The sequence below is a fragment of the Microplitis demolitor genome, chromosome 3, assembly GCF_026212275.2.
Source record: "Microplitis demolitor isolate Queensland-Clemson2020A chromosome 3, iyMicDemo2.1a, whole genome shotgun sequence".
Classification (NCBI taxonomy): Eukaryota; Metazoa; Arthropoda; class Insecta; order Hymenoptera; family Braconidae; genus Microplitis; species Microplitis demolitor.
This window is the reverse complement of record NC_068547.1, coordinates 6,723,318-6,746,847: the sequence shown is the minus strand read 5'-3', so window position 1 is coordinate 6,746,847 and position 23,530 is coordinate 6,723,318. Positions and strand designations below refer to the sequence as shown.

At 26.3% G+C, this 23,530-nt stretch overlaps 4 protein-coding genes and 1 long non-coding RNA gene across 8 annotated transcripts; 3 read left to right on the top strand and 2 right to left on the bottom strand.

Annotated features, from left to right (window-relative positions):
• The first annotated feature begins 1,032 nt into the window (after positions 1-1,032).
• LOC103568600 (keratin, type I cytoskeletal 9) lies at positions 1,033-3,356 on the top strand. The gene is made up of 3 exons (XM_008545531.2): positions 1,033-1,171; positions 1,238-1,292; positions 1,984-3,356. The coding sequence occupies exons 1-3, from the start codon at positions 1,163-1,165 to the stop codon at positions 3,354-3,356; spliced, it is 1,437 nt and encodes a 478-aa protein (XP_008543753.2). The 5' UTR covers positions 1,033-1,162.
• Positions 3,357-3,518: 162 nt separating this feature from the next.
• Positions 3,519-12,690, bottom strand: LOC103568599 (lisH domain-containing protein ARMC9). The gene is made up of 10 exons (XM_014440465.2): positions 12,404-12,690; positions 9,683-10,061; positions 8,677-8,841; positions 7,914-8,174; positions 7,510-7,821; positions 7,296-7,423; positions 5,451-5,744; positions 4,852-4,898; positions 4,512-4,542; positions 3,519-3,666 (listed from the first exon to the last, which is right to left on the bottom strand). The coding sequence occupies exons 1-10, from the start codon at positions 12,688-12,690 to the stop codon at positions 3,519-3,521; spliced, it is 2,052 nt and encodes a 683-aa protein (XP_014295951.1).
• An 88-nt stretch (positions 12,691-12,778) lies between these two features.
• Positions 12,779-14,769, top strand: LOC103568589 (alpha-ketoglutarate-dependent dioxygenase alkB homolog 6). Its single transcript, XM_008545520.3, has 6 exons — positions 12,779-12,870; positions 13,045-13,195; positions 13,341-13,517; positions 14,116-14,223; positions 14,312-14,410; positions 14,495-14,769. Exons 2-6 carry the CDS (start codon positions 13,145-13,147, stop codon positions 14,750-14,752), a joined length of 693 nt encoding a protein of 230 aa, XP_008543742.1. The 5' UTR covers positions 12,779-12,870; positions 13,045-13,144; the 3' UTR covers positions 14,753-14,769.
• Positions 14,770-14,799: 30 nt separating this feature from the next.
• Positions 14,800-20,464, bottom strand: LOC106693356 (THO complex subunit 7 homolog). 4 transcript variants are annotated; one of them, XR_008403386.1, is made up of 4 exons: positions 19,269-20,464; positions 18,832-19,086; positions 17,281-18,075; positions 15,951-16,239 (listed from the first exon to the last, which is right to left on the bottom strand). XR_008403386.1 is itself a non-coding variant. In XM_053737242.1 (3 exons), exons 1-3 carry the CDS (start codon positions 17,285-17,287, stop codon positions 14,955-14,957), a joined length of 573 nt encoding a protein of 190 aa, XP_053593217.1. In that variant the 5' UTR covers positions 17,288-17,678; the 3' UTR covers positions 14,800-14,954. The 4 variants fall into 4 exon arrangements, 3 of the variants coding, with proteins under 3 accessions (XP_053593217.1, XP_053593218.1, XP_014296045.1); XM_053737242.1 differs by lacking the exons at positions 15,951-16,239; positions 18,832-19,086; positions 19,269-20,464 and adding exons at positions 14,800-15,125; positions 15,513-15,907 and having other exon boundaries at positions 17,281-17,678; XM_053737243.1 differs by lacking the exons at positions 17,281-18,075; positions 18,832-19,086; positions 19,269-20,464 and adding exons at positions 14,800-15,125; positions 15,513-15,907 and having other exon boundaries at positions 15,990-16,239.
• Positions 20,465-21,174: 710 nt separating this feature from the next.
• Positions 21,175-22,289, top strand: LOC128667424 (uncharacterized). Its single transcript, XR_008403385.1, has 3 exons — positions 21,175-21,283; positions 21,857-21,965; positions 22,071-22,289. It is a non-coding gene; the product is annotated as an uncharacterized LOC128667424 (long non-coding RNA).
• Positions 22,290-23,530: the final 1,241 nt, after the last annotated feature.

Below are 23,530 nucleotides of genomic sequence, written 5' to 3'. Positions count from 1 at the left end.
ATGGTAGAAAAAAATGACTTTTAACAGATTTGACCCGGTAAATCGAAACTACGTCAATAGAATTATTAAACAGTAGCAGGTTCAGTTAAAGAAGTTATCTGTAGTCACAAAGCGTTCTTAGCATCGCTAACAACAATCTTATCGGATAAATTTATCTTGACAAAAAAATTCACAACTTTCGTTCGAAATACATGTGGAATCGAACATTTGTATTCACAAACATTTATTTAACAAGAATTTAGTCATTTGAATACAAACAATCATCTATATTTCACTCTCACGCTTAAATAAAAGTCACTTAATTAAATATTCAAAAAAATATTTTTTAATCGTTTTTAAAAATAAATTTACTTACAATTTTCGTTCGGAAAAATTTTTTAATATCAATTTTTAATTCATTTAATTATCTACCAAAACAAGTAAGTTGATTAGTGTATTTTAAAAAAATTTAATGAATTTTAATATTTAAAAATTAATTAATCGTACAAAGAGAAAATTAATTATTTCAATAATTTAAAAATATTAAATGAAAGTTTTAAATATTCCTTTCTCTGATAATTCATAATAATATTCTAATATTTTCATACAAAATATAAAAAAAGTTCATAAATAATTTTTGTTTTTTTTTTTTTTTTTAATCAAAAAAGTAAAAAGGTGATATTAATTTTAAAAAAATCAATTAAATAATTTCTGAAAAGTTATGTAGAATCATCGTTTGACCCAATACGATTCATTATAATTATTATTATAATGAATTTAATTATTATTGCATAAGGAATAAAGATAGCTTGTAAATATAAACTATAAAATCCGGTTAACGTTTAAAATAAAATATAAAAAAGTATTTTTTCCCATTCAATATATCAAACTATAACGTTGAACTAAACATGTATATGGTTAAATTGTAGCCAATGTTCTAGCGTACTTGATTACAAGAAGATTGCTTTTACCTTCTCGCGAAATAAGAAGGGATTACTTAGTATAAAATAACCTGGGAAACTGTATCGATAGCCAGTCCATGTACGAATCCCGTCATTTATACTTCGGGATAACAAATTTATTAATTTAATTATTTAAAAAAAAAAATTAAAAATTTTTAATTAATTTATTCATTCAAAAACTCAAATTTTTTTTATTTATGTAAAAATTTAAAATAGTGACAATGTTGCAAGTGAGTATTTAAATTTGTTTAAAAAAATAAAAAACTTTTTTTTTTAATTAATTTTTATTTTTTTAGATATTATTTATTATTTCATCAATTTTAATGACTTCTACTGGTCTCACTGTTGGCGGTAAGTTTTAAATTTATTTATTATAAAAAAAAAATTTTTATAAATTTAAAAAATAGAACAGTATTTCTCCGCTCCGCGTTCGAAGTGTGCAATAAATGGGAAAAGTATTTAATTATTGGGAATTGATAATGACCTTAGAAACGGTGAACTTGAATATTGAGGATAAAAGATTCCTAGCGACTAGATATAAAAATGAGTGTTCTACTTTCCTTGCAATATGTAACGTTATGTATGACACACATGCTCGATGGCATGCATCACCGGGTCCACGTAGTTTAGCTCCATGCCGACAGATTAGAAAATCAAATAATATAAATTAAAAAAAAAATAATAATAATAATAATAATAATAATAAAATAAAACAACAACAATAAAGGAAAAAAAAAAAAGTGGAAATTACATCTGATTTTTTTAACGACTTTCTCCCAGGATAAATTCTTTTACTCACGAGTTAGTAGATATCACTTGCAAATTGGAAAGGCTGTGCATTTTATTTCATGCTCAGTAGAATCTCTTCTAAACCATCAAGGTCGCGGAATTTTATTTCTAATACCAAGTAGTGCATAGTAACCGTTATAAAATAAATCAAAAGTAATATTTACAGTCAATCAGGATTAGCACTTAAACTATTTATAAACATATCATTTTGTGATGTTTATTTCTTCTCTTTTTTTTCTTTTTGAAATACCAGCGGGCTATACAGTAGGAAGTAGAGGCCGTGATTATAATTCCGGAAGCTACAGTACATCGGGTGGTTTTGTTGGTCTATCATCATCAGCAGCATCCTCGCCAGGATCATCATCATCTTCGTTAATATCGAAAGACACCCACACAGACTTAACGGATCAATTAACGAGTAGCGGTAATTATGGAGGAGTAGCATCCCACAGATACTCTACATCATCTGGCGCACATAGCAGTGGTGCAAGTGACGATAATACTCAGTCCAGTGGGTACGGAAGCCACTCATCCTCCAATAACGATAATATAAATAGCATTACGGGTACATACACAAATGACATCTACACATCGACAGAGATTAATTCATACTCAGGATCATCGGACAACAGTTACACGAGTGGTAGTCATGGATCTCCATCATTGACAAATTACGCTAGTCATTCAATTGGTTCTGATCATAATTCAATCGACTATGGTTCCTACGGTTCATCATCATCGTCGTCGGCTAATAATTATGGACCTAAAACAGCTTATAATTTAAAACATCATCCTCATAGTCACGGTAGTCCTTATGGAGTTGCATCAGCATTGAAATTCATGTCTAATCCACATCCAAATTATCCATCAACAAATCATTTAAATTCTTACTCTGGACATATTGGTAGTTACTCTGGTGGTAGACATGGTGGCCCTGGTAGTTTAGGAATGGGAGCGCATGGAGGACCAGGTCTAGGTGGTCCAGGTGCTTTGTCAAGTCATGGAAGTCATGGAAGTCATGGCTTAGGTGGTCCAGGTCTCAGTAGTATAGGTGGACCTGGTGGTCATGCTGCTCTAGGAGGACCTGGTGGATCTGGTTTAAATTATCCAGGATCAGGACACAGTTATAACGAAGGACCACGTTATTCTGGATCGCAATTAAGCTTTCTCAGTGGTCATGGAAGTGCTCCAGGAAATTTTATGCATAGTGCTGGACCATCTTCATCAGTTCATCGTAATATACCTTCATTTTTACTTGGTGCTGCTTCAAGTGTTAATCCCACATTTGTCAAAGGCCCGTCGTCATTTTACTCGGGTGCTTTTGGTCCAAAATCAGGAAGCAAATTTATAATAATTAAAGACGGTGGTGGAGCTGGGCCAAGTCATTTAATGCATCCAGAAACCGGAGGAGGAGGATACTCCTCGGGAATGTTTGCCGGTGCTGGTGGTTACAAGGTGAGAAGTGCGGGACCTTATTCCGGGGGTTCGACGGGACACTTTGCTGCTGGAAATTATCCAAGTCATGCCGGTCACGTTTCTTCCTCGGGATTTTCAGGTAGTGCTGGGCATCATCATGCTCCTGCAGGTGCATCTGCTGCTACAGGATCTTATTTCGGATTTAAATAAAAAAAAAAAAAACATATTATTGTTTAATTTATTTATTTATTGATTAAATTTATACTTAATTATATTTATATTTATTTTGTGTGCTGTCTTAGTGTTTTTTTATTTTGTACTCTGTTACTTATTAATAAATCTATTTATAATTTAATTACTGTATTATATTATTTATTTTTTTATATTATTAGAATCTGATTTAATTGAAAGCGATGATGCACTTTGTGGTGGTGTTCGAAATATTTTTGGTTTTGATATAAATGCTTCATCTTCTTCTTCTTCTTTCTCATCTGTTATTTCATTAAATGGTTCACTAACACTGGAAAGTTATCAATTAAAAAAAAAAATCTTTTTATTAAGGTAAAAGCCTCTATACCCGCTCAGGACCATTAGTCGCTCACTTTAACTGTTTAATGCGATTTTTCATAATTTTTATAAAAAAAAATTACAACTAAAAATATTATTATTGATAAATAATTATTTGGGAGTCTAAATATATTAAAATATCATGTATCAAATTATTATATAATAGATTATAAATTTAAATTAAACGACTGTTTTCAAAATTGCGCATAGCCGGGCATTTTTTACTTTAACGTTCATTCGTTAGATTCAATTTAGGTTACGTCAAATTTTTTAATAATTGTTATAACTATATCTTATTAAATACATTTTTAAAATTCATGAAATTTTATATTATGAAAGAATAAAGTAGTATAATTTATAAATTATTTGTCCAAATCAATAAACTTATCATAGTTTAATTGATATTGTCTTTGAGCGACTATAGGGCCATGTGTTGATCGAGTAATGGTACATGACAACTTTTAGTGAGCGACTATGGGTACACTCAAGGACCTTATTTAAAAAATTAATAATAATTAATTATCAATATTATTCTTCAAACTTAAATTTTATTCTAATACTCGAAACTTCAAAAAATAAATATAAAAAAAAAATATGGTTTTTCATTTTATTTATTAATTTATATTGAGTGATTTGATCTCACTCCAATGAAAAGTGAGCGGATATAGGGGCTTTTACCTTGATTAGATTTAATACTACACAAAAAAAAAATAACAATCGGTCAAATTAAATAATATAATTTTATTTCACAAAAATAATAATAATTATTTTTAATTCAAGTACTTTCATTAAACTTACAATGATGCGATAGTACTCAATTCATCGTCAACTGAAACAAATAATAATAATAATAATGAATAAAAAATTCACGCACTGCAGTTTACTTAAATTTATCTCTTATTTTTCTTTACTTTCGTTCGATCCATTTTTTTCTATCTTTTTTTTTCAGGTCATTATTATAGATTTAGACATTTTATAAAGAAAGTCATAAACTTTTAACCCAATATAGACGTCACACTTCATTTATAATTCATATTTATTTTATAAGTTTCTTATATAAATAATCATATATATGTATAAAACTTAAACCACTATAATATAACTTTAGAAAATGATAATTTTATTTTGTCTTACTTACCGATTTCTGGGTCTTGAATTGCAGTTGAAGTTTCATCCGTATTTTCTCTGTAATAATAATTTTAATTTTATTGTACTTAAACAATGTACTTAACTATAATAAAAAAAGTTATAAATATATAAATAAATAAAATAAACGCACTTTTTACAACTAGATAAGGTACTTTCATTATTTATAGTTTCTTTAAAATTAGTTATAGATGAATTCATATTTGATGTATCAAACGGTAAATAAACTTTCTCATCATCAAAAACATTTAATGATGACGTAGATATTAAATTACATGATTTACTGGTCGTAAATTCATCACAATTATCAATTGTTTCACTTAATGAAGACAAATTAAGGTCTGTTAGAATTGTTTCTTTACTTACTAAATTATTATCATAAACATTTAGTGTAGAAACTGAACAATTAACTTTTAATTTCTTAGCATCAATTAATTCTTCATTACTTTTACTATTTTCTTTTATTTCAACTAATTTTACTGGGTTAATCATCAATTTATAATTTATCGGCGTTAATCTTTACAATAAAATAAATTTAAAAATAACTAAAATGAAAAATGATAGATAGATATTGTAAGTAATGACAATTACCTTGATTTGCAGTAGGATTCATCATTCTGTAAATTTATATCATTAATTGATTCATCCGTTATTTTGACATCCTGAGATTTATCACTCGGAAACATGTCCGGAGGTAATGAGTAACAAGTAGCTAATAGCGTTTCACCGAATAAATCACCGGGATTAACTTTGACTGGATCCATTTCATCTAATTCATCATCTAGATTATCATATTCTTCACGATCATCATCGTCATTGATAACTTCTTCAATTATTTCATTATTCGGGCGCCTGTGTCTCAATAAAATGTGATCAAGATGTTTTCTAAAAAATTTTAAACTTAAATATTAATGAATTGATTCCTTAATTCGGCCCAAGTTCAAAACACAGTAAGGGACAAATTTTTCAAAATTGGATTTTTAGTATTTTTAGTTCCAGTGAAGTCTTCTGGACATGATTCAATACATATAAAAAAAAATATTATTTTTGTCAGTTACTGTAGTTTGAAATTGGGCAGGCAAATTGTCCTAAGAAATGTAATAATACCGGGATTTTATTCTGTTTTATTTTTTAACACACTACAATAGTTGGAAATTTTCAAAAAAAACTATTAATTTTAGTCTAATTTTCGGAACTCTAGCTTTCAATTGATATTGACGCTTTAAAATGCAAAGAATTGTTCTTGAACATTTTTAAATGAACGTTCACCTGTCGATTCGTCGGCGCATGTGTGTGTGTGTGTGTGCGTATCGTATACGGAGAGAATTTTTTATTAGCTCTAACAATACTTCTTTGGTAGATTCTACTATCTTAGATGGTAATTACACTTGTAAAAGTCAAGATGATAAATATAATAATTTAAATATTATAGCCAATACAATATAAGATGATAATTCTTAACATCGAGCGATCTAAAATTTATGATCTTGATGGTTGCATTTACCAACAAAAGTAGTTAAAGTTACCGTTCTCATAATAAAAGCTACATGGTAAAGATGAACACTGAAACTTTTGACAATAATATATAAACATGTCTGTGTGCACGCACCCATGTGTGCACTTGTATATGTGCGCGAGTGTGCACCTAAAGATCGGAACGTTCTTCGCGCAACGAAAAAAAAAAAAAAATCAGAAAGTGAAAAATCTACTGGATGACTAGATTTTGAAAATATTGCGCATATGGGTGCTGGTATATCGGCTGAAAATTGAAGGCCACCACCAATATCCAGAACTATCCTTTAAGCAGTCAAATTACATATGAAACTGAAGTTAGCACTTAAAATAATTTTTAGATTTTTTTTTAAGCAATATCCATTAGTTAGAAAGTTATCGACCATCCACACACATACATACATACACACACACACACACACACACACACACACACACACACACACACACACACACACACACACACACACACACACACATTCAGTCGTTCGGACATCCTTCTGAAAATAGTCAGAATAGCTTCTTAGGACCTCAAAACGTCGACATCTAATGAAAACTCGATTTTCGAAAATCGGGGTGAAAACAATACCTTCCCGAAATTTTCGAAAATCATCAATTTTCAAAGCAGGAAGTTTAAAAAAAAAATATTATTTATTATGGTTTTTATATTGATTCAATAAAAACTTAGTTGAGTCTCAAAATAGTTATAAGTTTTAGTAAAGTTGAAAAGTATACGGTATAATTCCGCTATAAAAAATTCACAACTCTATCAATGTATGTATGTCATAATATTAGAAACTATTAAAACAAAAACTCAAAGTCGACCATATTTATCAGCATTATTATGGAATTGTACCGATTCAATTAAATCAGCTATGGAGTTAATGAATAGATTATTCAATTAATTAATTAATTAACAATAACCTTAATTCACCAGTTCTATATCGTCGATGATACTCTAAAATCGATCCCAATCCAATGATTTTAGCTTCTTTATTAATAGTACTATTAGCAATAAAATTATTCAGGGATCCATTAACATACGGTAAAGCCTGTAAAAATGAAAAAAAGAAATACATTCTTTATAAAAATTTATTGTAAAAAAATAAAATACGTATTTGTATATTATTAGTATTACAGGCAAGTGTTCTAATGACAGTAGAATGATTAATGTTGATATGAGGATCGTTGGCATTGCAGCAGCACGCACTTGTGCCTCTTTCTGTAGTGATAAATTCATTAAAAGTGCTGTTGCATATTCTAATCTGTACGTGCCCATTGTATGACACTCGGCTTTCAAATGATGAATCAACCATTCTACAAGACCAGCTGCGATCATGTATAATCTCTGATTTCTTCGTAAAGAAAGTTTTTGTAGTGTTGCGATTATCATGTCACAGGTAAAAGCGTCTATTGATTCGGAATTTTTGCTATCTAAACACTGTACTATCTATCAAGTTTTATTTTTATTATTATTATCATAATTTTCTAATTTTATTTGAATGTTTTAAAATTTACAGTGACATTAAATTAAATTTTTACCACATTTAGAATAATTGGGCCATCAGCTAAATAATTCCTGCCGGATTTAAAAGAAGCAAATGTATTTAATAATCGTGCTGCTGATTGTTGTAAAGGATGTGGCTCTACCACATCTAAAGGTATCAATAAATACGGCAAAATTGATGATCTTCCACTGTTATCATTAGATCCATCTTGATTTTTATGTAAATCCAATAAATCATTTTTTATATACTCATTTATTGTTTCATTGCGTTCTACTGGCTGACTCAATGTTATTTTCTAATAAGAAAAATCAAATTTTAATCATTAATTAATAATGAGAGAATTTATAATTATTAATAAGGTCAGAATTTTTGCTTTAATTTGAAAATAATAATTAATAATTAATGGTGTCAAATTTTTAATCTTACGGCAAAGATATTGGTCGTATAAAAAAATTTTTTCAACAAAAGTTGTAGGAAATTAAATTTTATAAAAAAAATATCTCTTATAATTTTGTCTTAGGACTAATAAAAAGACCGTAATTTCGAAATTAAGATTTTCATAATTATCAAAAATTTGAATCTTTCATTATGAATCATAATTTTGGAATTACGGTAAAAATATTGGTCGTATAAAAAAATCTGAAGAGAAATTTTTTTTTAAAAATAAAATTTTCTACAACTTTTGTTTGAAAACATTTCTGATAAGACCAATATTTTCACCGTAATATCAAATATTTGTACCATTAATTTTGAAATCAAGGCAAAAATCTTGTCCCTAATTATTATTTATTAATTACCCAACGTAATGCTTGTAAAACTAATAATTTTAGCTTAATATTTGCGTTGATAAGATGTAATTTAATTTTATTATAATTTAAATACTTTGATAATAATGGTACAGTACTCAGCATTGATTTTTTATTGCTTGAATTAAAATAATCATCATCTTGCTCAGATTGTATCTAGACAAAAATAATATGAAAGTTATATATACATATACAGAATACATACATATAGGAGAAATCCAAGGCAAAATGAGACACAATTTTTAAGACTGATAAAATTGTTTTTGTTTAAAAATGATCAGTTACGGCTTGTTAAACAGGATGGAGTAAATTAATCAGCCGAGACTTGCGCTCGAGATTTTCAGCAAAAGAAAATATTTTTTTACTATCATAGCTAATTTTGACTTGAAGTAATTTTTGTTATTTATATTAGAAATTTGAAACTGTATTAAGTCAAATTAAAGTCACGTTGTTTTGAATTTGACTTAGTTGACTGAATTTAAGAGGGTTTGCCATCTATTCTCTTTCTCACACACATGTGAACAATCGAAGCAGTCCTTGTTGCACTTAAATTAGCAAATGGAAATTTCAAATAAGCCGTTCTCAGGTATAAACTGAAACTTCCGAACCGGAAGCCTTTCATTCGATAAATAATAACTTTACGCATCGAATGACATATTTTATTTAATTATTTGGATCTTTAAAACTTTCGATCTTTATCTATGAAAACGGTTCATTTGAAAATCACTTGTTTCATTCTCTTAAGTCATTTTAGTTAAATTCTAGTCAACGTAGCTTTAATTTGACTTAATTTTTTCAGAGAAAAAAGTCATATTGAAGAAAAAAGTAATTAGTCAAAATTAAGTTAATCAAGTCAAAATCAAGTTATATTTTTGATGTGGGTAAATTGAAAAATTTTAAACAGCAAGCATTAAAAATAAATGGTGGCTACAAATTGACAGTTTTTAATAAATAAAATGTTACTTTCTAATAAAAAATATTAATAGTAAATAATTACATGTTCATGAGAAAAATTGTAATCAAAAGCATCTGGATAGATTTGTCGACAAGTTTGAAGTGTCACACGTAAATCAACGGGTTCACCGTGTACAGATTTCTCAATTGATTCGGTAAATACACCTGCGATGTCACGTACTTTCTGGTATTCCGAGTACAATTTATGAAAACATTTTTTTAATTTATGATATTTATGATGTACATTATACAATTGAGATTTCGTCAACAATAATTCATGATTTGTATAATTATTCTCCGTATTTGGAGTATTCAATCGACGAGTAACTGATGTGTTTATTATGATTGCTGGATGATTAAATTCACTTGTGCGTAATATATTTGATGGATGTATGTCATCGGTATTTTCAGTTTGTGTACTTCTTTAATAATTCACAAATTTATAATTAGTTATAATAATTTTATACAGTAATAATTAAATTAATTAATTTAGAGCAGTCAAGTATAAACATATAGTGCATTGGTTTTTGGCGAATATGCTAATCATATTTTAATAATAGATACTATCAAAACATTATTAGAATCTCGTAAGTTTCAGGCCCTTACCTTCATCCATTTTTATTTAAAAAAAAAAAAGTATTAAAATCAATAGGTTATTAAGTAGCAAAAAATAAATCAGATTAAACCCTTCAGTACTTTCTTTTGATTTTCATTATATTTTCTTGTGTTACAACGAATTTTTCTACTAGTTAAATATATATATTAGGCTGATTCAAAAAAATGGACTATTTTTTTTTTTTTTTCGATATCCCCAGTGAATTATATTCAGAGAGACATGAAAAAAAAATAGTCCATTTTTTTGAATCAGCCTAATATATATTCTTTTTGTGATATAAAATAATATATCATTAGTATTTTAATGTTATATTATTTTACTTAAAAAAATTAATAAAAATTATATTAATATTAAAATGAAACTATGATACCGGATATATTCTGCGAAAATATAAAATTCATTGAATTTTAAAAATTTAAAAAGAAAATTAGCACAATGAAATAGTAGTAAATAATTAAACATATAATTATTTCAAAGACTCAATTTCATTCAACTAAATTATCGTATAAATTTTTTTACTAAATAATTATTAATTTATGTTCATTATACATAAATATTTGAATTAAATAAATAATATGAGAGTTATAATGATAATGTTATTTTAAAAAATAATAGAACAAAAAAAGTACTAAAAAATTTACGTAAGAAATAACTTTTTTTATATATGAAAGATGAATGTAACAATATTGTGCATAGGTGTATAAATATTCGCGCATAAAAAAGTACGTTAAATAATTATATATCCGTTTTGCATATAAAATAAGATAAATAAAATAAATGTACGTTGATATTTACGTGAAACATAAAATGTATATGAGTATATTTATTCGTAAAAAAAAAGTTTACATATACTTTATGGATTTATAAATTTTTTATATATAAATAATTTTGTTAAATATAAATTAAAAATTATATTATTACCCTATCAAAAAAATCTATTTGGGAATCCAGCTTAGATAAACGTGTGAATTCTCACATGGCGTTTTTTGATGGATTCATGTATGATTTCCTATAGAAATCCAACATAAACTCCTATATTGACTCTTTTGTGGTTTCCCATAGAAATATACACTATCTTGAATCCAAACGAGAAACTAGTTTAAATTATTTTGTATATTTTTTATATAGGAATGCAGACACCCATTCTTTCCTCCATGTTTTTCTATATAAATCCATACTTTCATACGTAGGCTCCTATGGATTTTTATGTGAATTTATACTTTGTTACATGGATTCCTATAGATTCCCATACAATTCTACATAGATTTTCTTGATTGGGTATATATCCCCAATTATCTCTTATATTATTCAAATAATTTAATTTTTTTAACTACGCTACTATTAAAACAAAGATGCATACCTTGTATGCAGGATCTTGCTCAATAATATTTTATTTATGTAACACAGTATAATAAAAAAAACAATAATTCATTTTCAAGAAATTCAATGATAATATACAACTACTAAATTTATACGATCTGCACTATAAAGATTTGTGGAGTAAACGTGAATTTAATACGGAGTGAATGCTCGGCTTTGCCTTGGCCAACAATTACATGTGATCTGAGACATTTCTTATTTTACTTTCCTAGGTGTGTAATATACTATTGTTGCTCAAAGAGCTCAAAAGTTTACCAATAATAACATTTTCGAGTTCTTCAAGCCTGAAAACAGCGGGAAGATTTGAAGTTGGCTTTCAAGGTCAACCGTTTTTCAGATTTTTTTTTCATAAGAAATTTTTTTCTCAGTGCAGCTTATATATATATTTGTTCTTGTTATTTATTATTCTGAATTGTAATAAAATCAATAATTATTTAAATTCCATAACGGTTACTGTTTGTTTTACCAAATAGTATTTTAAACTTAATTTTTTTTACTTTGTAAATAAAAAAAAATTGTAGTATTCAATTATTTTAAACCCCCTTATTTAATATTTGAATTAAATTTAATATTAACATTGCAAAAAATAGAATTAAAATATATCCTTAATCCTTATTATGATAGTCGTGAATTTTAGACCTCGGTACTATCCAAATTTACCTTTTATATCTTTAAAATATACATAACTATTACTCATAACTGGCATCTTTTTTCTCCATACTTATTCTAACATAATTTTAATTTTAATAAACATAAAATTAATCTTACCTAGAACAAATAATAAATTTTTTATTACTCATAATATCAGACTCTTCATAATTTCCTTCCAAAAAATCTGGCATATCACGATCATTTGTAGTCAGTGGAATAAATTTACTCTTTAAATTTTCATGTTTACTATTTTTGCTCTCTGATTTAACTTGATCAGATATTTCTATATTCGATTTATTTAATTTTATAAAACCATTGGAAGTACTACGATCAATCATAACTTTTCGATTTTTTGTAGACTCCCCGGTTATTTTTACCGCGTTATTTGAATCCATATTATTCATTTTTTTTAAACTCAGTTAAACACTTATTGTTATTACAATTTATCAAACAACTAATTAACCTTAGTTTCATAAATATATTAGAGTGTAAATTAAAACGTCTTGTACCTGGGAAAAATTTCTATTTACTGAAATATAAAAATCAATAATGAAACCAAAACAAACACATATCTATACACAGATGTAAATATATATATGTATAATACAAACATTTATCGATCGTTTTTTTTAATTAACATATTTAAGTTCAACGTCCTTATATATTTTTATACCAATTATTTAATTAGTAATTTATAGACTTATAAGCAAATTAATAAAAATTTAAATTATTAATTATTATTTTGTCATAAAAATTAGCTGTCAAACTTTTTTTTATCAAAACAAATGACTAACCTCGTGTCACTCTTTGAAGACAATAACAATACAATAATATAACATAATATATAAATAAATAAATATGGAAACTAATATTTCAAATGCATTAAAACCTACAAATTTAATTAAAGACGTAAGTACTTAATTTTTTTTTATAATTACTAGGGTAAATATTAATAAAATATCAAAAGGTTTTATAGGTTAGGCTTTTAAGTTATTTAATTTTTCATGTGCAGGATAATTAGTAATTTAAAAAATTCATTGACTGGTTTAAATAGGTACCACTGTCAGCATATTATATTCGAAATTTTATAAATGATAATGAAGAAGAGGAATTAATAAAATATGTTAATTCATCTCCGTTACCTAAATGGACACAATTGAGTAATAGGAGATTACAAAATTGGGGTGGAATTCCTCATCAAAAAGGTATGATTGCTGAAGAAATACCAAAAGTAAGTAGATTTTTTTTTTTTTGATTCTATAATTTTTTATTTACGTAGAAAACTATGTAGTCGTCGGCCTTTTTAAAGATTTACCCTCTTAAAAACTATTTTTTATGGGTTTTTTATATCACAAAGTTTTTAACATTTTGGAACAATTAAATTTTAATTTAAAACTTGTAGGTATTGATTTAAATATCACACTAATAGTAGCTAGAAACTATCTTGTTCTTTCCATGTACCTTAAAATGGTAAAGGTACCGTTTTTGGCCACATTAGGCTCAGTTTTGAACACTTGAAAAATTTAAATAAATTAACTTGTCAAAGACGCAATGCCATAATTTATTTTTCAACTGTGTACAAAGATACTTTTATCATACTATTGCAGTGGAAATTTTATATTATACTTTTTTATTGATTAAAATAAAGTATTAAATGTCCAAAAATGGAGCAGTGGCCACAAATGGTACTTCTACCCTATATTAATCATAACTTTTATCAATAAAAATTTTACGGATTGGAATACAATCTGACTTGTCTAAATAACCAATCAACAATTGATATTCATTATTAATTATTAATTTGTTTGTTTTTCTTTCAATCTAAATAGTGGTTAAAAAAATATATGGACAGAATATCATCATTAAATATTTTTAACAGTGACAAATTACCAAATCATGTTTTGATCAATGAATATTTACCTGGACAAGGAATAATGGTAATTTAATAATACCAATTACTTATTTAGAATATTTTTATTTTATGCATACATATATATATTTTTATTTTTTTTTTTTACAATACAGGGACATACTGATGGACCACTTTTTCATCCTATCGTTACAACAATAACTTGTGGATCTCACACACTTCTTGAATTTACAAAACGTTTAGATACTGACGAAGTATACAACAATAATTTACGCCATACTTATTGTTAGTACAAATATTAACCATTAAACAATTTTTATTTTTATTTATATTTTTAGGAACAAAGACAATTGAAACCAGAATTTTCATTTTTACTTGAACGAAAAAGTCTGTTAGTACTCAAAGATAAATTATATCACGATTACTTACATTCAATAAGTGAACGTAATTACGATATAATCGATAAAAATTTAATAAGTAACATAAATTTATGTTCAAATAATTATGACAATGGTGAAAAACTTGATCGTAAAACAAGAATTTCCCTTACAATTCGCCATGTGCCAAAAACAAGTAAATTAAAGCTCAAATTTTAATTTTAAAAATCCTTTTAATGACAATATTTTTAATTAATTAGTTAAAGTTCATTTTTTAATTATCATTTATTTTGTAAAGAACTTAATATTATTATTGAATAAAAAAAAATTAAGTAAATATTTTTACTGACAGTCTACTTATTTACACTAATAATATTTATTATAAATGTATAAAATTCAAAATTAAATTCAGTCATATTCATTATGATACTTGCATAGGCACGTCCGTATCTTCATAGTTTTCGAGACTGACATCCATTATCTCTTCATCGGATTCATCTAACATCTCTTGCAATGAATGTATTGATGATATTAATACATGGAATTGTTTTCTTCGCATTTCTAATTTATGTTCCAGCTGTTCTGATTTTTCCTGCGTTCAAATATAAACGATTATTAAATTTTATAGTTCTATATGAATTTTTTTTTTAAATGCTAAAAAATTATCAGATATCTGTTATTTTTACACTTATTTAAAACATCCCTACTAAAGTAATTTTGTATTTTCGACCTTCCGTGAACAGAAAACGTTTCAAAAATGTTCATAGCAGGCGACTTCTAGTTTAAAGAAAATTTTGAGTTTTAAGTTTATCGCTTTTTGGAACTTAAGGCCAGCGACAGACAGTGCTTCATTTTTTTTTTTTATTTTATCAATTCTTTACTCTATTTAATAGTTTTAAATTTGTCTGCTACATTCACACTCACCACTTGTCTTACATGAATAAAAAAAAACTATTTGATTAATTAATAAATAATTTACCTTTAAAAATCCAAGTTCTTGTTTTAAAGTCTCCAACTTTAAATTAGTCTCCTTTCTGTCAGGCTGTTCATTGATAACTTTGGCAAGGACATCATACTCAATTCTATTCTTACGTATCTGTTTTGCTTCTTGTAATTCAGCTTTTGTAGTTTCAATATCCCGTTTAGCTTGTTCTATTTCAACTTCAATATCTTTTGACAATTTTTCATAATTTTTTAACTCATCCTGACTCATAGTTGAAACAAGACGAGATTTTTTCTGTGCAAATTCACACTGTGCAAGTGTAGCCAAAATACGTTCATGTAGAGTATTATCAACTTCTGGATTATTTGCCCATTTAATAAATGATTTTAATAACATATTTATACGTCTATCGTCACCAATACCATCACCATCTACAAGTAGACGTCGTCTTATTACTTCTTCATCAGACATTTTATTTATTTATTTTGTTTAATTATTTACAAGCTTTCTAACCGGCACTTAGAGGTTATAATTTTATGTTTATATTTCTCACATTCACATCAAATTGAGTCCGGAGAAAAATGTGACTTCCCCACCATTTTTCTACAATTACCGTTCCTGCGCATGCGCTTTAATTTTCTTCAATGAAACCAACGCATGCGTAGTTTTGACAGTCAGCCATTTTTTAATATTAACGCGGGAAATATTTGAATTGTAATTTTAAATTATGATTGATCGTCATTTGTTTCGTAGTCTCAAACCCCTAAAGTATTAAATTTTAATGCGGTTGGTATTCTTCTGGTCACTGATTGCTGTTTACTCTTTCGTTCCCTTTATTCTTTCTCAGACTGCTTAAGTCTAAGTGTTTTTTTTTCTATTATATTTAATGATTATTTAAATAGTGCAAGAAATATTTTGCATTATGAATTGAAGACAAAAATTTTCGTAGAACTAGAAAAAATTTATTGACGTAAAAAATGTTTTTCGTCCCAAAAAATTTTTATTTTCATTTTATAATAAAGTAAAAGAGACCCAGTACCTGATCAGGGAACTAGTACCTGTTCCCTTCATGTATTTGTATATTTATATTTACCAAATTTTACTAAGTATATCTATACAAATACATGGAGTGATCAGGTACTGGGTCTCTTACCTTGCAAAAAATTTCTTTGGACAATTGAAAATTTTCTTAAAGTGAGTGAAAATTTCTTTCGTCAAGAAATATTTTTTTCAGCGTATATATATATTAATTTATCATTCCTTATTTTTTAAGGCTAATAAACTCCCGATTTACAAAAGACGCAGTTACTTAAAATTCGTCGAACTGGTAAATTTTTTTATTATTTAATATTATTATATATATATATATATATATATATATATATATATATATATATATATATATATATATATATATATATATATATATATATATATATATATATATATATATATATATATATATATATATATATATATATATATATATATATATATATATATATATATATATTCTTAGTATAAATTGTACAGATTTATTAATAAAGTTTACTTAATTTAGGCATTTGTTATTATGGGAATAATATTCCAATGGCGTTCAGGCTATGACGAGAATAGATATATCGGTTGGATGTGTTCGGGTGCAGCTATTGGATATCTAATTAATATAAGTGGTCTAATAATTGCTGCATTAATGGAAAAACCAATACATCGACGTATTGTATATATTCTTATTATTATTTAAAAATATTAATTTATAATGTTGTAATTACGTAATTGTATAATAAATATTTTTATTGCTTACAGGACATTTATTTCAGTGTAGTAGGATGTATTCTTTTCACTACTGTTTCATTCATGGTGCTTGGATATGTCCGAAATATTGATCAAGTGGTCAGAGGATGTTTCTGTGTTGGTCAATCTATTTTATTCCTCATCGACATAGTTATTACTTACCGAGCTGAAGAATAAAGTTGACTAAGACTTTTCTGATATTTTTTTCACCACAATTACGTTATTTCTTTATATTCTTATGATTACAAGTAATCATTATTTTTGTTTTGCCGTGTAAGCAAATACGTGCAGTTAATTTTTTATTTTAATAGTTAATGTATACATTTTTTTTAATTTTCTATGATAATTAGTTGTTTAATTACAACAGCTAAAGTATAAAAATACTTAATGACATGTTTATTTAATAAATAATTAAAATATTTAGTTATGTAAACTTAAATTTCTTTACTTAAATATTTTTGTAATTCCTTGAATTTATAAAATAAAAATTTAATTATGAAATGAAATAATTTTTTAAATTAAAGGATTAAATAATGAGTACTTATTATTTAACGTACAAATAAAAAGTTATAAATAATAACTGAAATTATAAAAAAAGAAGAAAATTTGATAGAGCATCAAGAAGAAGTAAACATGATTCTAAAATGCATAGTGATCCTTTAGCAATATTAAAACTACGTGCATCTTGTAATGATTTTTCAAAACTTGTCTTAATATTTTCAAAAGTGATAGCCCGAAAATCATTTATGAGTAGTGATCCAGATAAGACAAAAAAAAAACTTCCAATAAGACAAAAGGTAACATTCTATAAATAGATAAGAATTTTAATTTAATTAAGGTAAAAGCCCCTATACGCACTCAGAACCATTAGTCGCTCACCGTAACTGTTTAAGGCGCTTTTTTATAATTTTTATAAAAAAAAATTACAACTAAAAATATTATTATTGATAAATAATTATTTGTGAGTCTAAATATATTAAAATATCATGTATCAAATTATTTTATAAAAGATTATAAATTTAAATTAAATGACTGTTTTCAAAATCGCGCATAGCCGCGCATTTTTTACTTTAACGTTCATTCGTTAGATTTAATTTAGGTTCCGGTAAATTTTTTAAGAATTGTTAAAACTATATCTTATTAAATACATTTTTAAAATTCATGAAATTTTATATTATGAAAGAATAAAGTAGTATAATTTATAAATTATTTGTCCAAATCAATAAACTTATCATAGTTTAATTGATATCGTCTTTGAGCGACTATAGGGCCATGTGTTGATCGAGTAATGGTACATGACAACTTTTAGTGAGCGACTATGGGTACACTCAAGGACCTTATTTAAAAAATTAATAATAATTAATTATCAATATTATTCTTCAAACTTAAATTTTATTCTAATACTCGAAACTTCAAAAAATAACCATAAAAAAAAATATGGTTTTTCATTTTATTTATTAATTTATATTGAGTGATTTAATCTCACTCCAATGAAAAGTGAGCGGCTATAGGGGCTTCTATCTTATATAATTATTGCATAAATAATTGATTTAATACTTACGGTGAATCTACTAATAGGTGCTGCAAATGTACCACTGATAAGTGATACAAATATAATAATTAAATATGCGAAAACTGTACCAGTCGCAATATATTGTGTTGGTATTGACTCTGCATTTATTTTAATATTTAAATAAGGAATTGTCAATGTATTGTTTTGAGGTTCAACTAATTCATTTAAAATATTACTGCTGTTATTGGGTTTTAAATAATTTTTTGTTAGTACGTCAAGACCCAAAATACAGCATACAACTATCTGAAAATTAATCAAATTTATTATTTTTATAACCACCAGAATAAATATATTTTTGCAGTAAGCAACTGTCAAAGAAATTATTGCTTGAATATTGACATTAATGTCGATGTTAGACAATAATTTGTTTTGAATTTAAATTTTTAAAGATAAGTTTGTTAATTATAATTTATATTTTAACTTACGAGTTGTAAAATTTTTAAGATTGAAAGTGATGGACAGCCCATGATAATTTGATCAAGATAAGGACAAAATATGAGTAGTTAATCAGATTAATAAAACACAATTCAAAAATTATACTTCAATTATTTTTTTTTGTATATAATCTATATTATTAAGAGAATAAGAAAAATTTTGTTCCTGTATATCTATATGATATAATTGATTAATGTTATTTAATTTGGTATCGTTAGAAAGGTCTTGACTTGAATTTACGCCATTCCATAGTTTAAACTCTTTTGGCAATAGCCAAGCATTGAGATGAATCGATTTATCTATATCATTCGAATAACATTTAAATTACGCGGAAAAAAAGACGATCGTATTTATTTTCTCTAAACAAATTAATATTTTAATTCTTCTGTCACTAAATATATAGCTATATTATTTATATAGCGTTACTAATTTCAAAATGACATTTTTATACTCCCTTTTGGTTTTTGGGAGCTTTTCAAAGCCAAAATAGCATACATAGAAAATAAAAATTCATTGACGCAAAAAATTTTTACTTGCCTAAAGAAGCTTTTTACTTACCTCAAGAAATTTTTTGCATTGTGAATTGAAAACGAAAATTTATTTAAAACTAAATAAAATTACTTGGCGCAAGAAATTATTTCTTGACCAAAACAATCTTTTCTTGCCCCAGGAAAATTTTTGAATTTAATTCATGATGCATTAAATTTCTTGGTGCAAGTAAAAATATTTTGAAGCAAAAAATCCTTTCTTTATTTTATTAATTTTATCCTTTACTTTATTAATTATAAAAATTTTTTTTTTTATTTTTCGTCAAGTTATGAGCTCTATAATGTTTTTATCATATTTTAGTCCAATATTGATATGTGGGGTAAAATAGACCACTCTAAAAAAACTCAGGAGTGGGCCGTCGTGCCCCAGGAAAAAAAATCTGGGCATCAGTTGGCCCTGCGGACCAGCCCCAAAACTTCTCGCTATTTTCGAGCTCCTTGAGCTCGGAAATATTTTGGAATCCCATTGTTTCCTTATGAGTTATTCAAACTCAAACACATTATGGTAGATTATATCATAATTTATCCGGGGAAAACCACAACAATAAACTAATAGCCTCTGATAGGTATTAAATTTTTTTTAGGGTAATAAAGATAAAAGCAAATAATTCGTTTTTTCCCTGCCACGCAAAAGACAAAACACGACTAATAAGTTTATTATCGTTGATAACTATATCAATATGAACACAAAGAGCATGAGAATTATAGGAATTCTTTTGTTCGTCATAATTAAACTCTAATTACACACAATTTAAAAATTGATAAAAAAAAAATTCAGAAAAAAATATCCTGACCTTGTCACATCTTTTGCGTTCAAATTTTTACATTCATGTTAAAATTTCATTATATCCTCTTTAAAAAAAGTTTTACAAAATTTATTTATTTGAACAATATTCCAAGCTTAGCACAGAGGAAACCGGGGCACGACGCTTAGCTATGCCAGTAATTATTTCTTGCTTAGTTTCTTTTTGTTTTGCTCTTACATCCCTAACAAAATCCTTAACCCTAAAAGAGCTTTCGACCAATAACTTTTTTTTTTAACTAAAATTTAAGAGTACCCCAGTCTCTTTTATGTGTTAGATGAACATAAAAAAAATCTATGTCTATCATAGTAACTATTCGAAATGAGAATTTTTTGGTATGTGTTCAGAGATGGGTTGCATATATTAATTATTAAGAGGTAAAATGGACCGTCAATATTTTCTGCTAGTGTATTATATCTATATATATATATATATATTAGCACTATTATAAGTGATATATAATTTTTTTCTTCGCCCTGCCCCCTCTACTGCGTTCATCTTTCAAATCTATAACTTATTCTATTGGCTTAAACGATTTGTAACAAGGTTATCGATTTGGTTTAAATATCGATCAAAATTTTGGTTCTATATCCATTTAGTTGATCGTGATTCTGACGACAGCTTCAATATTTCTCTACGATAATTCACAATTGAGTAAGTATAAATTTTAAATAAAATAAATATATATGTATACGCAGATAATTTTTGAGTAAAAATTACCCATAAAGTTTGGTAAATTTTTACATTGTTGTTAGTAGAAATTGCACTTTATTTACATGCTATCGAGTAGTATATTTTACAAAAATTTTGATATTTACTACATGCCCTCACATTCTCAAACATTTTGGGTATTTTTTACTAAAAACTTCTCTGCTTGTATATAATATTTGTAAATTAATTTTTATAGATTTGAATTATAAAATATAATACTTGATGACATGTATATTAAGTATTATTTTTATTTAATGTTAAAAAAATGAGATACTGGCTAGACTTTCTTGCATGTCTTATAGTTATTCATTTTTTTCTTCGTGTAAAATAACTAAATTTTTAAAAATATTAATAATCAACAAGTTGCCTCTAAAACTAATACCTACAGAAAGCTTAATCATCTACAAACTCTAAGATCAAATTTAAAAGCTCTAAGATCTTACGTGACTTTAATTTACAAAAAAATAAATACTTAAAATAATAACTGCTTACAAATATGGAACTTGAATTATCTAGATAGCATTCAATAAATATAATGGCGAAGATACTGTTTGGACTTATTGCCGTTCTGTTTATCATTGCGATGTTACATGCCGCGGATGCAAAGAAAAAAGATTATGAGTTAGTAAGTACAAAATAAATAGATTTGATCCTCGAAATATAGTCTACAAATCTAGAAGCCTCAAATAAGGCCACGTGTTATTATTATTATTATTATTTGTCATTTTAGTGCACCGATGATAGTGAGTGCCATTCGGACAACTGCGCTCCATTTGAATATTACCCGGGGATAAAAGAGTATGTATGCCAATACAAATACGATCCAAGTCGTAGATACAAATAAGAAAAAAAGCCATATGATTAAAGAAGACGATATATATTTTTAAAATGTTAATTGTCTTTTCTTGAATAATTATATTCAATAAACCGATAAAAAATAATTAAAACAGCTACAGTCTATTTCTTAATTAATAGTTATTGTATAAAAACCCAAAACAAATAAATAATTTTTCCTAATATTTGTTTTGCACAAAAATTGAAGGGTGTATCATTGTCCCAGATGATCAATATCGATTGGTAATATCTCCAAATTTAAAATGTCTGACTACAAAATAAGCTAGAACAACCTGATGACTGGAAAAATATCCAAAATGTTTACAATGTGATTCCTTCGGTGAGTTTTCACTTGAAAAAATTTTGACAGACCCAAGAATACTTCAATCTTATTAGTATTTGTTTAAAAAGCACTCAATTTCTCATATGTGTATACGTTCATTATTCTGGGGCAAAATGGATCGTATAAAAGTGATAGCAATTGTAACAAAAATTTATTTAGCTTTCTTAAATTTTTCACATGCAGTGAGAAGTTTAAGCTTTGATGAAAAAACAAATCAATCTATTTTCCGCCGATTGACGAAATGATGTAAATTATTGATATTCTTTTAAGAAAAAATCTAAAAAACGGTTGAACCTGCGACCATCCCAACAACTTCTCGCTATTTTTGAACTTGAGGAGCCCGAAAACATTATTGTGAATACACTTTCAAGCTCTTCGGGCTTAAAAATATTCTTGAATGTATCGATTTTTTTGAGCTCTTTGATTTCAGAAGAAATAACTTCTCAGATATAAATGTTCTTTTGCTCTACAACAATTCAAAAAATCAAAATAATTTTAAAAACGCGGATATTAATTTTATATTTATTTTTTCGTCAACGATGTTTCTCCAACGGATTATTCAATTCAAACGTTTTTGGCGGCAATCGAAAGCTTCTATCGAGTTCTAGAGCTGAAAAAATAAATTATCAAAAATAATGAATTTCAACTGTAAATTATAAAACACAATGATATTCTTGACAAAAATATTTATCGTGTATTAAAAATTAGATTTTAAGCTCAGAACATTCTATTTTTTTAATTTGATTTTTATTATTGATTTTCAAAATAAAAAGAAGTAAAACCTACATATCCTCAAATTATTTTCTTAGATTCGCTTAAAGTCAGTTTTAATAATAATAGACAATATTACATTTTTAATAAAATCTTATAGCATTTATCGACTAATTTTATTATTTATATTTCCGTTTTTTTATTTGTACAAAGAATCGTTTAAATTTATATAACAATAATATTTTAAAATATAAAAAGTTGGTAAACGTTAATATATGTCAATGAAATATTATCCATTTAAA